The sequence below is a fragment of the Terrapene carolina genome, unplaced genomic scaffold, assembly GCF_002925995.2.
Source record: "Terrapene carolina triunguis isolate 2854851 unplaced genomic scaffold, T_m_triunguis-2.0 Scaffold211, whole genome shotgun sequence".
NCBI lineage: Eukaryota > Metazoa > Chordata > Testudines > Emydidae > Terrapene > Terrapene triunguis.
Window position 1 is genome coordinate 13,238,018 of NW_020664562.1, and position 17,178 is coordinate 13,255,195.

General features: G+C 39.3%; 1 protein-coding gene across 2 annotated transcripts in view; it reads left to right on the plus strand.

The window, feature by feature from the left end:
• Positions 1-17,178, plus strand: part of NR5A2 (nuclear receptor subfamily 5 group A member 2) — a 123,325-nt gene that overhangs the window by 13,163 nt on the left and 92,984 nt on the right. For both annotated transcript variants that reach the window (XM_024213052.2, XM_024213053.2), the window contains exons 3-5: positions 3,589-3,707; positions 5,018-5,159; positions 7,932-8,578. In XM_024213052.2, coding sequence (XP_024068820.2) covers positions 3,589-3,707; positions 5,018-5,159; positions 7,932-8,578 — 908 coding nt within the window. The remainder of the gene's footprint in view (positions 1-3,588; positions 3,708-5,017; positions 5,160-7,931; positions 8,579-17,178) is intronic.

Below are 17,178 nucleotides of genomic sequence, written 5' to 3' on the forward strand. Positions count from 1 at the left end.
AGCCGGGCTGCTCTGGGCTGACCCGGGCAGCTGTGCCTGACAATTGGGAACTTTGCTGAACTTCCAGAACCGGGTTACTAAAAGCTGCGTTAAAGCCTTCGGAAATTCAGCACTAAAGCAATGGGGAGGGCTAAGTGTAACTATCCGAATCTACCGTCTGCCCCCAGTGCATGGGAGACGTGAGACTGTGCAGTCGTATCAGCAAAGCATCAGACGCAGGGTGAGCTGTTAAGGGAAACCTAGTATTTTAAGGGGGGAATGGGGCCTATGGGAGCGGGGATTGGCAGGTCCCCTTTATTTTCCTTGCTCTTGACTGCTCGCAAGAAAACATATCCACCCCACTGGCTCTATTTTAAACGCGTTTTATTTAAAAAAAAAAGGCAGCTCCAGATTCTGGCTCGCATGAAAGAGCCTCAAAGTTTATCTCAAGCAAACGAGGGGGTAACATCAGGAAAATCCCAGCAGCAATTCCATACTCGCCCTTTGCACGACCCAGATTCTGTCTCTGCTCTGGAAATAGTCCTCGCCACCTCTTTACAACTTTACCTGGCATAGACTCGACGGAATAAGCCTTGGAGACTGAAGCCTCGAAGGCATCCGAAATACACAGCTGTCAGGGGACAATTTCCAAGCAGGGTTTTAGCCATTCTGCTGCTTTATTAGCGGTCGTTTTCTGTGCTGTTCCTGTCGGTTTGCTAATTGCATTTATGGCTTTGTGTGAGAGTAAGAGTGGTAATAAGGGCAGCTTGTCTTTCAGTACAAATAACACAGGTGATCAACCAGATGCGATGAGAAACTTTGCTTCAGCAAGTCCTGAAACTGACGGTGTATTTATGCCTCTGAATTTCACTCCGTGGTGGTCAGAGAATGCGGGCGCTGGAGCTGAGTCGCTGGGGTACCATAGTTTAGCGGGAAGGATCTTTTAAAGTCCTAACTCCAGAGCGGAGCTGGAAACTTTCTGTCTGAAACTCAGAGACTTTCGCTTTAACCTGCGTTTATTTTGAGCTCGGGACAGGAGATTTGAACTCTGTCTCAGGGAAGTGGCTCTTAGTGACACGGGAACCAGTGATTCTCAGCTCGCTCCCGCACTCAGTTAAAGGTGATTCTTATTTGCCATGCTAAAGGCAGGGGGCTTTCGCTATGTCACAGAGAGATTCGGCAACAGCGCTGGAGTTGCACCCCATTCATTCCCCTAAATGGAGGAGCAGAGAGGATCCCCTAAGTGCTGGGGATTGGCTGTATCCCATCTCCATTTCGGTCATTCTCCACGTCCTATCGTCCCAGGTGTCTGGCGGGGCTAGCTGGCCAGAGACACCTAGGTCACTGTAGAAAAGCCCCAGTTTAGCACAATGTGCTACTCAACTCTAGAAGCGGGTAGGATTGAGGGTTCTGGGCGACCCTTTAGCAGAAACTTCTCTACCGGTCGCTTGTTTCAGCCTAAATTGGTCGTTTTCAGGGGGCCCTTTTCTATCTTGAGGCTAATGGGACGCAGAAGTTGTAAGGGGGTTGGGAGTGTCAGGGTAATTCAGACTTTCTTTTTCTTTGGCTGTGTCCAGCTCAACACTGTGTTGTCCTGCAACGCTCCCGGGCAGCGCTTGGAAAAAATCTTTGTTTTCCCTACTGACCCCTTTGTCCATTTATTTTTTTCTTGTGACAACCGGGAACTTTGTTCTTGCTTCGGCCCCTGCAGCACAGGCAGCGTGTATTTATTGGGTGCATACCGTGAGCAGAAAACTCAATTCATCCGCTCTTTAATCTTAGTTAAAGGATCGTCCACCTAAGGTCAGGTATATAAAAGAAATCAACAAGCGTGGGGATGGTAGCTGGAGAGAGCCATAGTGTGTAACACACATTCTGCTCTCTGATCAGATTGGCCCTGATTCATAAACCGTGAAGAAGTCGTTCTGAAAATATTTTCCCTAGGCTATTTCACGCCGTGTTAATTTCACTCCAGTTCCCTCTCTAGTTCCCATAGAGCCTGAGGGGGTTCTTTCCTTAGGGGACACGGCTGCTGTTAGTTACTTAAGACTTAGCACATCTTTTTCTTAACCCAGAGACTCTTAACTCCAAGGCATCCTCAGCCGCTTTCTGGGAGATCTCTCCCTTGATACAACTACTTAGATGTAACTCGCTTAGATGACTCAAAAACGTGACAGCTGTTTGATTCTAGGGGAAGAAAATCATAACTTCTGCCGCTGCTGTGTCCATCACCCCCTTACAGAGATAACTGATTACATTACAAACCATCAGCTGCCTGGTGTATTTTGCAGCAGGAAAAGGGAAGGAAATTGGCTCTGCGGTGAGGGGTTGTGGGGTTTTTTTGGGGGGGGGGGAGATAATCAGACCTGCTGACTGAGCTGGTTGAGGCGGGAATCTAGATCAATTCTCTCTCTCTTTCATTCAGGTTCTTTTGTACCCCCTCATCTCCCAGCTCCTCCTCCGCCTTTCCTCGGAGTGGCAGAGGCCGCATTAGATTCCTACAGACAGGTTTTTTCCTTCAAGGTTTTGTCTAAATTGCACAGGGGTATTTGGGAAAATCAGGGCATAAGAACTGCAGCGTTTCCTGTTTACATTCTGTACATCTTTTAGATCTCCCGCAAACACTGATTACTTTTGTCCGAGGAAGTTGGTTACTTGCGCCTGGGACTTTAATCCTGGATCGTTGTGGTTTGATTTGGGTTTAATTTAGCATGGCGATTATATAAAATTAATTAGGTTTAGGTACTTTACCACCCCATCTCTCCAAAAAAACAATCCCAGTGCCTTCTGCTTGTCTCCTTTTTTACTGTTTTCTAGTTTCCGGGGGTTAAAAATGTTTGGAGACAAAAGTAAATAAAATGGGAACAAATAAGCAATTTGAACATTTAATATAAAAACTGATCGATTTAGGTATTACAGGAAGCAAGCTTTTGTTAAAGATGAGCTGCTGATCAGAATCAAGCATACAGGGTTTTGGGTGTCAGGACAGCATTTTAACTTTGTACTGTAAGTAATTTACATTCAACACACTAGGAGAGTGCTGGTTATGGGGGTTTCAAGTTTAGATAAAGTAAATATTTACAGATTGGTATTATTTTAACAAAACTTTAAAGGAAGAAAACCTAGTTAATGTTAGTTTACATACATCAGTGAGATTTAACCTTGTCAATTTTGGTTCTGACTTTTTAAGCACTTTCCTGATAAATGGTGAAATTAAATTATTTAATGTAGTTTCTGGTTCAATGGACTGTAGATGGTTTAAGAGCACTGGAATTCTGAATAACTCTAGCACTGGAATTCTGAATAACTCTAGAATTTTTTCTCACAACACAAAACTCTGAAGTTTATACTTTTGTTTACTTGTGAAGAGTTCATATTGTTTTGCTGTTGAATTAAAAATTCCATGTTTCAGTGTGAGTCGTGGTGGTGGGTTTGTTTTGTTTGTTTTGATTTTTTTTTAAAAGTCTTTTTATTTAATTTGCAGAAGATGTTTCTCTAATGAATTGTTTCCTCAGGTCAGAATTAATGTCTGATAGTTGGAGCTGAGGAAAGCATTTTTGAACTACTTATGTAAATACTCATTGAATGTGTTATTTCTGTTTTTTCCAGTGTCTCAGTTTAAAATGGTAAATTACTCTTATGATGAAGACCTGGAAGAACTGTGTCCAGTTTGTGGAGATAAAGTGTCTGGTTACCATTATGGACTTCTCACCTGTGAAAGCTGCAAGGTTTAGTACACATTACTTAATAGAAAACAAATCAAAATGGTTTAAAATATTTTAAAATGTTAAAGGAAAATAAATGCTGGTAAAAATAAACAAACAGGGGTGCGTAGTTTGGCTTCTTTCTGATTCCATTTATGATTAGATTCACACCCAAAATTTTGAAAAACCTCATTTGCCCAAATGGAAAAAAAAAAACAAGTTAGGTTGTTTTGTTGTATGGCTGTGTCCACTGCTTTTAAATATTTTGTTGTTGTGAAGTGATAGAGCTGTAGAAGGACTTTCAGTCCTAAGCGACCTAAGTATTGATTTTAGGTGATTTATATACATTTAGAGTATTATTGTTCCTGTAGGATAAAGTGACAAACTAGTATCCTCAATACATTTCAACTTTACAAAATCTAATGCCACTGTTCCAAAGTTTTTCTCTTTCAATATAAAAATGTAAATTTCTGTTGTCATCACAACTTCATGCTTATTTTTCCTACAAAGTATTTTATTTTAGTATTTACTTGGACATGTACACAATTAAAGTCAAGCAAATAATTTCTTGTAATATATTAAATAAAGAATATTCACACATGTAATTTATCCTGTGCACATAGTTGGAAACTAAATCCATATCTAATTAAACCAAGTATTAAATATAGTTGAGCCTTGTAAGTGAATTCAATAATTTGTCATGAATAAACCTTTTAAAGTTATATACAACCATTTAAATCAGTTTTCTAAAAGCAGAATCTCTTACCCTCTACACCAGAACAATGCAATTTTAAACATTTCACTGTATGGCAAGCAGAATAAACCTAGAAAATCGCATTTTTGTTTTTAATAAATTGTATCTAGACAATGAATGTCAAATATTTATTATGCCTCTGATATACACTATAACAATATACAAAGAGCAGATGTATCTTATGTTTCTATTACATTTTGCAAGTGTTCTAATTTATTCCATATAAGATTACTTTAAAAAGGCAGACTTCAGTCATTTTACAAATATTAAAGAGCAGACAAAAGAGATACTGGTCAGCATCAGTGTTTATGGTCCCATTGTTAGGGATGCAGTGGCGTACAGGCAAATCTCACCAATCTTTGACGTAAGTCTACAAAAAACGCAGTACTAATACCAGAAAAACTCCTCTATAGTCTAGCAGTTTTCTCCAGGGTATATCTTGCTGAAATCTAAAATAAGCCATGTAACCTCATAAGTGCTTGAGTGGTATATGACAAGTATCTGACAATGATTTCCATAAAATAAAATGCTGAAACCTACTGTTAAAGTGAAATGGGCTGACTCTTTGTCTATCATACAGGGATTCTTTAAACGAACAGTCCAGAATAACAAAAGGTACACGTGTATAGAAAATCAGAACTGTCAGATTGACAAAACACAGAGAAAGCGTTGCCCTTACTGTCGATTTCAAAAATGTCTAAGTGTTGGAATGAAGTTAGAAGGTAAGAATTATTACTGTTATTGTATATTTATAATCTATACAAACTATTGAAAATATTACATAAATTTCAGTTTTATACAAATTATGTTGCACATTATTTACCATATCCATTTAAAAATACTTGCTGGTAACTTCTTATATGCTGCTATTGTATGTTTTAAATAAGGGATATTTTTAATCTATTAATAAGTAGTAGCAAATCAATTATAAGTTAAAGCTAGTTAATACCACAAGAAAAAATTGAAAACATTTGATTTATACATAGTTTGATGCATTTAAGAGTACCTGGATGAAAAAGTAAGAATAGCATGGAAATTACTTTTTAAACTTTATAGACCAAACAGAATTAATTCAGAATTAAAACAGAATACATCATCAGTTCTCAGAACGGGGAATTAATAATTGCAACTAATTTCTGGTCTTTCGTATCAGGCATGATTTTATTTAATTTATATTTTATATAATATTTTGGTTTTGATGTGGTTTTGCTTTGCAATATCAATCTTAAAGAAAATGTGAAATAAAGAAAAATTAAGAGTCTTTCCTCAGGCAAAATTGCAACTGACATCAATGAGAGTTCAGTACACAGAGTGACTGAAGAATTGAGCTAAAACATGGGTAAAATAATCTCTAAAAGTATGTCATAAAGCTATTATGAATAGGTGTACTTTCACAATGAGATTTCTTGAAAAATTTAAAGGAAATATGAGATTTTAGAGTGGGTTTTCAGAGTTCAGAAAGATCATTCACACACAGAGAAGAATGGTAATACTACAAGAGTCTATTGAAATAACAGAATGCAAAATGACTGTCAAGAGGCTAGTAAGAGAATCTTGACACTTCAGCACAACACATTCTAAACATATCATTTACACTTAGGCCCAGATTCTTCAGTCAATGGGAATTTTGCCTGAGTAAGAAATGCAGGATCAGAATTGAACATTCTATACTCATGCAAAACTCTCATTCTAATGAATAAGTTTTGCCTAAGTTAAGACTGCAGGATCATGCCAGTATTACAATGGAAATATGTAGATATAAATGCAAATATGCATTCAAATATACAGACAGTCTCACACAATTTAGTAAATACAACACTCATTACATTTGCCCACAGTGCACAGATAAAACTGGTATATTACACTGAGCTGAACATCTTGGGTTGCAGTATATCCCTCTGAAAACTAGTGGTAAAATAACAAGTCATTTGGAATGTTTTTGTCAGTATGGACATTTATCAGCAGGTTGAAAATATATTGCTTAACTGCTACTTCTAACTGTTTTTAATTACAGATAATCATACAGGGCCATATTCTGTTCTCATATGATTACATACAACTCACTTTTGTGCAACTCCTACTGAAATCAAAGTATCTCAGGGTGGAATTTGACCTATAATGTGCAGCATGTTTTGAGAAGGATGCTAATATATATGTTACATTTATCAGCAAAATATTCTATAAGACTTTTCAGTTTCCTGCATAAGGGATAGTGTTAGCAGCAAAAAATGCCTTAACTACAGCATTAACTAAAACCGAGAGAGAGAGACTATAAAAGATTTATCTTTATATCCTTCTGTCACATCTGTACAACTTCTCTTTCTCTATCTGGAAAATTGGAAGAACACATGCTTTCATAATTGTAAATGCCTGTAACATTTATATATGTATTTCCCTGATAGTGATATATGGACTTGAATTCTAGTTCATAAATTACTGTCTATACCAAAAATCATTAATTGTTAAAGTCTTCATGATAATTTACAGTATTGTGTACCTAGGATTCATAATAAATTTTTAATGTTAAGGATTAGTGTAAGATAAAAAGCTCAAGAACTTAACCTCCAGCAATCTCAGCAGTCTCAACATGTCACCAAGCTGTCAAAGGTTCCTGTTTCTATCTAATTGCCATTGGGCAAGGTGGGCTTGGCGAGAACTACTCACTAGTCCATTAGATATATGCCATAGTGACACACACTGCTGTGACAAAGACCACCAATATGATTCCCAAGGCAGCTGTTGAAGTAGATTTGTTTTAATTATTTCTAATTCCAGAGATATTACATGCTATAACATTGTCAATAGTTTCTGAGTCGGTTCAACCTTCTGTGTGGAGTATGGCAAGTGGGCAGCTTTCTCTATGCCTATTCAAATTCCATTTGAAAACATCTCTAGAAAATGAGGAATGTTCCTTAAACATTTGCAACAATATACATAAACCATAAAGGAAATAATCTTTAATTTTTGCTAAAGAAACAAGATTCACCTTTATGCCTATTGAGCATTTTACAGCTTACATTTCAGATAATTTTTGTATAGTGGTGGTATGCAGTAATGGAATGATTATCATGAGATAACATGGCCCTCAGGATACTTCTCAGATGAGTTCTGGACAGAAGCCATTTTTTCCTAATGATACCATGGGTTGCAGTTAAAAAAAATTATGAGATCTCAACAGGAATCACATGTTATCTCATGATGTGTGAAATTTCTGCAGCCAACCACTGTGTTTGTCCCTAATTATTACATCTTAAATGACCTAAACAATGAGTTCATACATGTTAAGAAGATTTGTCCAATAGATAACTAAGACAATTAAAATTCATTACATCAAAAGATTTTTTTTTTCCTTTTGGAATCATCGTGCTATTTTGAGCAAAGTAAAGTAAGGGAGTGCTGCTGTCTTGCCACTCTTCCCTAAACGTGTGTTCAACTCGAGTGTTATCTGCTTAAGTTTTAATGAATATCTTACTTCCTTCTCTTTTCCCCAACAGCTGTGAGAGCTGACCGAATGCGTGGGGGTCGAAACAAATTTGGACCAATGTACAAGAGAGACAGGGCACTGAAGCAGCAGAAGAAAGCTCTTATCCGAGCAAATGGACTTAAACTGGAAGCCATGACTCAAGTGATCCAAGCAATGCCCACTGACCTGACAATATCCTCTGCAATCCAGAATATCCACTCTGCTTCCAAAGGCCTACCTCTGAACCATACTGCCTTGCCTCCTACAGACTATGACAGAAGTCCCTTTGTAACCTCTCCAATTAGCATGACAATGCCGCCTCATGGCAGCCTACAAGGTTACCAAACCTATGGCCACTTTCCAAGCCGTGCTATCAAGTCTGAGTACCCTGACCCTTACACTAGCTCTCCAGAGTCAATAATGGGCTACTCATACATGGATAGTTATCAGACAAGCTCACCGGCAAGTATTCCACATCTGATATTGGAACTCTTGAAGTGCGAGCCAGATGAGCCACAAGTCCAGGCTAAGATCATGGCATATTTGCAGCAGGAGCAAGCTAACAGAAGCAAACATGAAAAGCTCAACACATTTGGGCTTATGTGTAAAATGGCTGACCAAACCCTCTTCTCCATTGTTGAGTGGGCAAGGAGTAGCATCTTTTTTAGAGAACTTAAGGTAGGTAAAAATCTCATATTATTTTAGATACAGGTTTTTAAGCAAGAAAATATGATTTGTTTTGTTAAAATGCATCACACTTGCTTACTTTACTTCGGCTTCATGTAGGTTTACTATAATGAGAATAAACTTTCAATTGATTTTGCTATTTTAGCTTATTATGTGGGATATCAGAAAGACTGGGTGCTAATCAGCCTTTTTTATATTTAATGTATCTCCCTCTCTTTCTCTCTCTCTCCCTCTGATCACAAATCATTTACTCTTCTGAATACATCCATTGAGTATATTGTATGCAAGTTACACCACTATAGGTAGCATTTACCTAATTGGTCCAGTTATTGTGGTTACATATGGGGAAAAAAACACTTTATACACTTATGTATATACAGCCCCAAAATTACTGTGTACTACTGGAGCATAGGACCTGATGAAAAGCAAGCAAAGGTGGCTTAAGGTCTCCTTTGCACTCCCCTGATCCTAGAGGTACCAATGGACTGCTTTAACCCATGCTGGCTGCAACAGTCCCTTAGAGAGGCTGTTCCTTGGGCCAAGGTTTGCTGGAGCACTAAACAGCTGGAACCCCTAAGACACCCTCACACATGAATGACAGCTCTATGATAGCCAGGAATTCCCTCACATCAAGGGATTCCCCAGTTGATTTGTTAGGGCAGCTTTATGGCCCTATTGTGCAATTGGTCTGGCATAGGAGGACTGGGGATGGACGGGCCAAACATTGGGCCCAGAGTGTTGGGGGGGGGGGGGTAAACAAGAGCATTCTATAACCACTAGCTTAATAGGGGGATAGCTTTGGAATGAAAAAATGGTCTCTTTCTGTCCCCAAATGAGAAGACACATTGAAATCCACCTCTGAAACTTCCTGCTCTAGTGCCTGTTTCTGCATTTCCTTCTGCTACACAGGGAGATGCTGTTGCTTCAACTTCATTTGTTGTCCAGCCTTTTGACAGTCATTGGTTCCTTGCAGGCTTACTCTGTAGCCAAGGGAAGATAATACAATATGCTAATAGAACTGCTGCTGCAGAGTTTCACTGAGCACTGAAACCTCCCTTGTGAATCAGGAGCACTGAAGGGGGACTCTTAAAAAAAGGCACAGGTACAGAATACCTGCATCAGAGTTGTTGGCTGTTATAAGCATGATGATGCTAAGACACATTTGGAGTGATCTTTGAAGACCAGTTCAAAGGAAGCTAAGGGAACCTCATTGTGCTACCCAGGCAACTGGAGTATGGGTGACTCTGACCTCAGATGTCTGTTCCCACTCCATTCATGAGGGTGGCTACAGGAGCACTGCATACTCAGCCTGAATGATGAGGAAAGTCATTTAGAGGGAAGGTGATTTAAAAAGGGAAAATAAATGTCTAATTTCATCTGATTTATTTGCAAATATAAATTATTTAAGATTTTATAATAAGCCATATGCTCTGTTTTAAATAATTTTAAGTTTCTATAAAATGTAGAAACAATAAACTTTTAGCAAACCATTTCCTAAAAGTCAAGTTTATTTATAAAGGACCAGACCCTGCTGCTCTTACATTGAGGAATACCCACTGAAATCACTGAGACTATTCACAGAGTAAGATACTACTCAATGTGAGTAAAAATGGCAGGACTTGGCCTAAAATTATTATGGAGTTATAAAATGATAATCTGAAAACATCTTTAACAGATGTTCCTTAAACATTCATCTTTTGTTATCCCAAAACCCAGTGCATATGAAGACTAACCACTCAGATGGCTGTAGTGAGGACAGTTATAGGAGACAGCCATTACCTCCAGCATCAGACTTATAGAGTCTCTTTATCCCTTCCATCCACTATAGTAACCACACAAGATGCAGGAACTTGTTCCATACAAGAGAGAACCAACTTTTCCAGACTATAAAAGTATGGGGACTATGTACATTCTGTATCCAGCAAGCAGATTTTTTTAAATAGGCTTTTTAAAGGCACTTTTTTCATCTTAATATTTGTACCTTTTACATCATAGGACCTTATACTTCAGACAGTTTAATATCTGCTGACAGAGATCTTCCTCTTGGACAATGAGCTACTAAACCACAGAGCATCCCTGGAAAATCACAAGATAATGAAGCACACCAGCACATATAGGAAATCACTCCACACCTGATGGATTTTATGGCCCAGGTCCTGCAAAATGTTGAGCATGTTCAACTCCCAGTGACTTCAGTGGGAGTTGTAGGTGCACAGCACTTCACTGGATCAGGTCCTAGAGTGAAAGACAACAGCATATCCCTTTGCTGCTAGAAGAAGATGAGAGAAACATCACTATAGCAGGACTTATATCCCTATCTGACTGTGGATTCTTTCCCAGATCCCCCCTCCCTATCACCTCTTGCATCAGTTTCAGGTGTCCACTCCTGGTCAGTGCAAGAGGAGCAGACATCTCAGAATGCTCCACAGAGCATGAATACTGAAGGAAGCATATTTGATCTGTGGATATGATTTGGAGAACTCAAGTGCAGTATGGCAGTGGGAGGCACTTGTGGGGAAAAAGGGACTAGATTGCCAAATGAACTAGCCCTAGTCTTGCCATTCTCAACTGATTCAGATCAATACTCACAGCTGAGAAGCATGAGAAGTATGTATAAGAGCGAGAAAATGTCTCTTTTATTATTCCTACTTCTCCAAGTTTAAAGTATGAATCTTGAAGATCCATTGCAGGTTAGACAGGTGCATAAAAAGAGGTCTAGGAATAAGAGTTTCCCTTGGATGAGTGAATCACAAATGATGAAACAAAAAAATCTGCATAAATAGTGGCTAGTAACAAATTTATAATGATCCGATGCATATAGATCACATCTTACACAAATGGATGCAAATTACTAAACAGATTGTTAGCAAGCCATTCAGTTCCTTCCAAACCCATTGTTACATGCTCATCTCTTCGATGCACGAGAAAGAGGGAACCTTTTCTTTTGTCCCAACCCTACTGATTTGGAGCCAGAAAGCTTAAATATCCTTTAACTCAGGGGACTGAAAAGGAGACATGATGACAAATTGCTGTCTTAGCTCATCCTTGGGGAAATGGCACTGAAGTTTGTTCATTATTTTAAGTTTTCCCTTTATAATTATTATTTTAAAATCACCTCACATGATAATAAATGCATATTTACTTTCAAATTGGTTATGTCTTGAAATTTCCATTCAGTTTATCCATGATCATCTTCCTCTGAGTGTATCTGTTCTATCAAAATACCAACATCTCTTTTGTTGTCCATGACATATATACAACAGGAAATACCTACCACTAGAGTAGTAGACTCACATCAGGAAAAAAAGAGAGAGTGCGAGAGACTTACCCTGTTGTGACAATAATACATAGATTAAACTCCTCATTTTGGACCCTGCTCCTCAAAGGTCAGTTAAATGATATATTGTAGCACACTCTTTGCATTGTACTGGACTCTTCAGATCTTAGGAATGAAGTTAAAGATCTTTTCAATCCATGCATGAGTTAAATTTTGGGGATCATCCTTTTCATGTTGGAGAAAGAGAGAAGGGAGTCATTAGAGTCTTCAAATGATGTTCATTATCATTTGCGGCAATGAGCTATAAAGCATGCATAACAAATACTTTTCAAGCTTGGTAGTGAAATGATATTAAGAAAATGTAATATTTTAAGACTTTTAATCTTACTTATTAAGGGCCAGATTCTGCCAGTTTTACAATGAGTGGCACCTTATTCTGAAAGTTGTCCTATCTGAAATTAATGGAACCACTCGTGAAGTAAAGTACTATGCATCAGGGAATATGGATGTCAAAATCTAGCTCCAAGTGACTAGCTGGAGTCTGGAAACTTTGATTTCAACATCTTGCTAATATCTCAAACATAAATAAATCTTGGGTGTAGCCCTAGATGATGGCTGTGTAGCAGGCTGTGCTATCCAGGAGAAAGGTCTTTGCAAGGCTAAAAAGAAAACATTGCAAAAGTTTCTTTGGTCCAAAGACTGCATGGCCCCAAGACTGGATACAGAAAGTTCCAGTGGCCTCCATCTTCCCTGATCAAAATATTAGTCAACCACAGAAGAATTCACCAACTGCTATCAAAGCTAACGTATTCCCCGCTCCATAATGGGGAACAGCCTCTGTTGCTGCATAACTCAGGAAGACAATAACACTTCCATGAGCCAGTAGCTATTAAATTGCTTTCATCTTGATTATGCTGTGGCATAATATCCAGGAAAGTAGCAAGGGCCCTGGTTTCCAAAAATTAACTGAGGTTGGTAGTACCTAAAAGGCAAGGATGTAATGTTTATCTCAACTTCTTCCAATAATTTGGAGAGTGGATATTATAGGTCAAAATACTATATGGACACAAAATCCCATTATCCAGCTATGCCAGAAGGACAGGAGGCACTGGATGTGGTTTAATTAGGCTGCAACTTTATTCCTAAATGTTAGGGAGTACCCAGCATGTAAAAGTATACAGCACAGGTAATCCCATAATCATTTACATATACTAAAAGTTAGGGGGGTGATGTCAGCCCCCCCCCTTTACTCATTCTGGTCCCCAGCAACCTGCTGCTGGGCCCCCCCACCCACCTCAAAAAAGAGTTGAGGGGGGGGGCTATAAAGGAGGAGGGGTTGGCTGCCAGCTGTACCAGTCATAGGAGTCCCAAAACCCATTTCCTCTCCTTTAAAGAATATCTCCTTTAAATTCTTTGCCAATCCATGTTATCTGAACACTGTATCTCTTCCCTATGGAGTACCTGCAGTGGACATCCGCCTCATGTTTACATAATGAGTTGTGACATTATAGCCTAACCTCTGTTTCATGTCCACCCCAACTAAGCCCCCATCCTGCTGTGGGAAGAAGAAAACAACCCACCTTGCCTTGGCCAATCTGGCAGTGAGGGAAAAAGTCCTTCCCAGCCCTTTGAGAAAGGAGTAACTAGCATAATGACCACAGCAGATCATGGCATTTAACTACTTCTGGGGGGAAGGGGGTATGTGCGGGGGGAGGGTTGGTGCAGCTCTGCCTGGTCCAGGTTAGACAGGGATTTTCCTGCACCAGGGTGGACCTAGGTAGTCCCCCAGCTCCACAAGTTGCACATTTTTCCTATAAGCCAGACAACGGCTCCTACCATTTAATGTGTTGTGAGGTATTTAGCAAGTGGCTGCAAGTGTGGGCAGCTTCCCTGACTTAGATGAAATTACACCCACTTACAGCAAGGAGGATTCTGGCATGTAAACCATGCTTACACAAAGTAGACAAAGCCATATTTACATAAATCCCCTCTCCTTGTCCAGGGCGCTCCTCTTTGTCACTTTTGCAACTTCAAGTATTGCCCCATTTTCTCCTGTTTTACACTGCTTTTCCTTCATTAAATTGCTGGAAAGAAATGATATTAATATGTCATTTAACTGACCTTTGAGGAGTAGGGGCTGATCTGAGAAGAGTTTAATCTATGTATTGTTGTCACAATGGGGTAAGTCCCCCCCTCCCCCCTCACCCATACCTCTTTGTCATTAAGATGATCATTTTTATTATGTTGATGACAATTTGGTAATGTAGTCAAGACAGGATAATAGTGAGGAAGTGAGATCCTTACAAGGTGAGCATGCAATTTAAAATTGGAATGAGTATCTTGAACATACCCAGTTTTAAAACACATTGAGAGGACACATTTATTAGGGCAAAGTTCTTTTCTCCCCTCCTGGCTGGTACAGGAGAGACCCCCAAGAGGGCTGTCCAGAAGCTGCTTTCTTAGTTAACCCCTCTAGCAATGATGTTTTTGGACTTCAACTTTTGTGTGGCAATTCCATTGGAGTTAATGCTCACCTGGGGCTACAGGAGCCTTTGTTTCTCCTGTGCAGGGGAAAAGGGAAAATCAGATTTATGGAGGGCCTCCCCATAAGTGGCTTTGCACCATTGGAGAAGGTGCTAGTCCATTTTCTAATATATTTACTGTCTTCAGGGTTGGTCAGGGCAGCGCAGAGCTGGGTTAAGAATACTGTGCCCTTTATTCCTGCACAACCATGGATCCAGAGTTTGTAGACTGAGTCGGACAATCCAGTGATTTCTGACCGTATCAGTTCAGAGCCAGAATCCTCCTTGCTGTAAGTGGGTCTAATTTCATCTAAGTCAGTGAAGATGCCCACACTTGCACCAAAACTGCATTTGGCCCTTTGATTTAAATTATATTTCTTCCGCGGTTTTAAATTCTCTAAGAAACAATGGTTTGACAATTTATGTTCCATAGGATCCAGTCTACTCTGCTACTTCTGCTATATAAACACTTTGAAATTTGTTTACCCTGGTAGCAGAGACAGATGGCCATTGGGCAAAAGCCATTTAAATAAATTTAGATCCCATGCTCACCATCAGTACAACAGTTAGCAGAAACTAAAATGGGTTCTAAATGTGGTACAAAGTATAGTGTGCACAGAATCAACAAAATTACTGGGCTACATCTTCCATCGAAAAACATTACAGACAATACTTCATACATCACCTTTAATTCCAAATTTCTAATTCCAAACAAATAAATCAAACATCCCAAAACAGAACCCATAAAAAAAGAGAATTGAATTACAGAACTTCAGGAAATATTAAGTTATCTCTTATAAGATAATTATATAGAGTAGGAAATCTATATTTGTTTGTGGAGAAAAATATTAGCAGTAGAACTCAAAAAGTTTTCCTTTGGGTGCTGAAAGACTGTTACATTATTCAGCCTAACTAATCAAATGCAACTGGGTAGCTTGAAGTGCTTTAGATTTTTCTTGTACTTACATTTATCAAAGCAGGAAATGTAACTAACAGAGCTGATGAAAGGAATCTTTTGCAGTGTTCTTTCTATCAGGGATCTTCCAGAGCAAATAAGGAGAGAACAGTTCTGCTGTTTAAAACATTTAGGTTCAGGATTTCCCTTAGTATCAATGGTTATATTAGCTAGTTAACATGCTGTCATGTATAGTCGTGGATTTCTGGTCAAGCTTAGGAAATGTATTCCATGATATGGAAATAGGAATTGCCTTCATTCTTAGTCTGTTTCTCAAATTGTGTGGAAGAAATATTGGCTGAAAGTATTAATCTTGTACAACCAAAAGAATTACTCATTTAAAAAAAACTTTACATTGACAAACGCTGAGTGTTCTTTGATGAAAAACAATTGTTCATACTGACATTTTTATCTGAGAAGACTTGGAAGGCAGTGGTAAAATCAATATTACAAAAGGAAAAGCCTCGAGAGAGGACAAGGATTGATGGAGCATGGAGACTAAGCTACACACACCATCTACAGGTGAGCCTTCTCAGTCAGTGCGGTGTGTGTGGAAGTTTACTTTGCCACTGTCTTTGCTGTATCTGTTCTAAGGGTAAATACAGGATTTCAGTATCTAGGGCCGTCATTCTGACATCCTTCTTGAACACTATATTCAGTCCTGATCCCAAGCCTTCTTGGGGTGATAAGAAAGCTGATCTTCCATGCCCAATTACTGCAGGGCTTGTGCTGAGGCAGCCCACAAACACGCCACTTAATGGGGTATGTTTGAGGTAGACACTTTCCACTAGAGTAGACAGACTCACCAACCTACCTTAGTGAATAGCCAACAGGTGATAATGATGTTTAGTCATTTATGAACTGAGCAGGACTTGAGCTACTGATGATGCCATGAGGCATCCAGTCCACCCTAGAACTAGGGTCTGATGTGATAAGCAAAGGCATGCAGTACAGCAATTAGCTGGAAACATGACATGTAAAGGAATTTCCATTTGTTTAACTTTCCCTTTCAAAACTGAGGTGCAAAATCAGAAGCTCAAGGCAACTATTTGCACTGAACTTTGAACTGTTACATGGGAGATGTTTACCCATCCAGATTAGAATGAAAAGATGCTGCTCTTTAGGGACCTCATTCTGTAGGCTTTGGTCAAGCAAAAACAATATTAAAGTCAATCCAAGCAAGGATTGGGCCCTTGATCAGAAAGTGGGCTGCAATGAATATTGGGCCAGATTTTCAAAGGTATTTAGGTGCCTAAAGATACAGATCGGCACCTAGTACAGTTTTCAAAAACAGGTAGGCAGGTTAGGTGCCTAGTTTCCTTTGTTTTTATCGAGCCTGCTTAGATGCTTCTGAAAAATCCCAGTAGCATCTCTCTTCATCTTTAGGCTTCCAAATACCTTTGAAAATCTGCTCCATTGAGTAAAATTGAGGAGAGAATGGTACTCCCCTCAAGGGTACATTCTACCGCTTCTGTACTGGTTGCTCAACCCAGATTCTCCCAGCTGGAGAATGTTCCTCCTCATGGAGGTGGAAAACTGCATTAAGTTTGATGCTGACTAGATCAGCATCAAGTTATCTACTAAAGAACCATAGGGGGGGTAGGGAGACATAACAACTTCTGCACCCACCGCCTGTCCCACTTCACACACAGATGTTGGGGTGTGCCACAGAGGCAGCACTCACCACCTCCATGCCCCTTGCACTGGGTGCTGCTAGAGAAGGATATGATATGGTCCACAATCTTCCAGACTATTATTTGGACTATTATTTGCTGTGCTGATGTAGGGTGCAATTTCATTCTCTGTTAAATGACACAACTTTTATAACCGTGAAAAA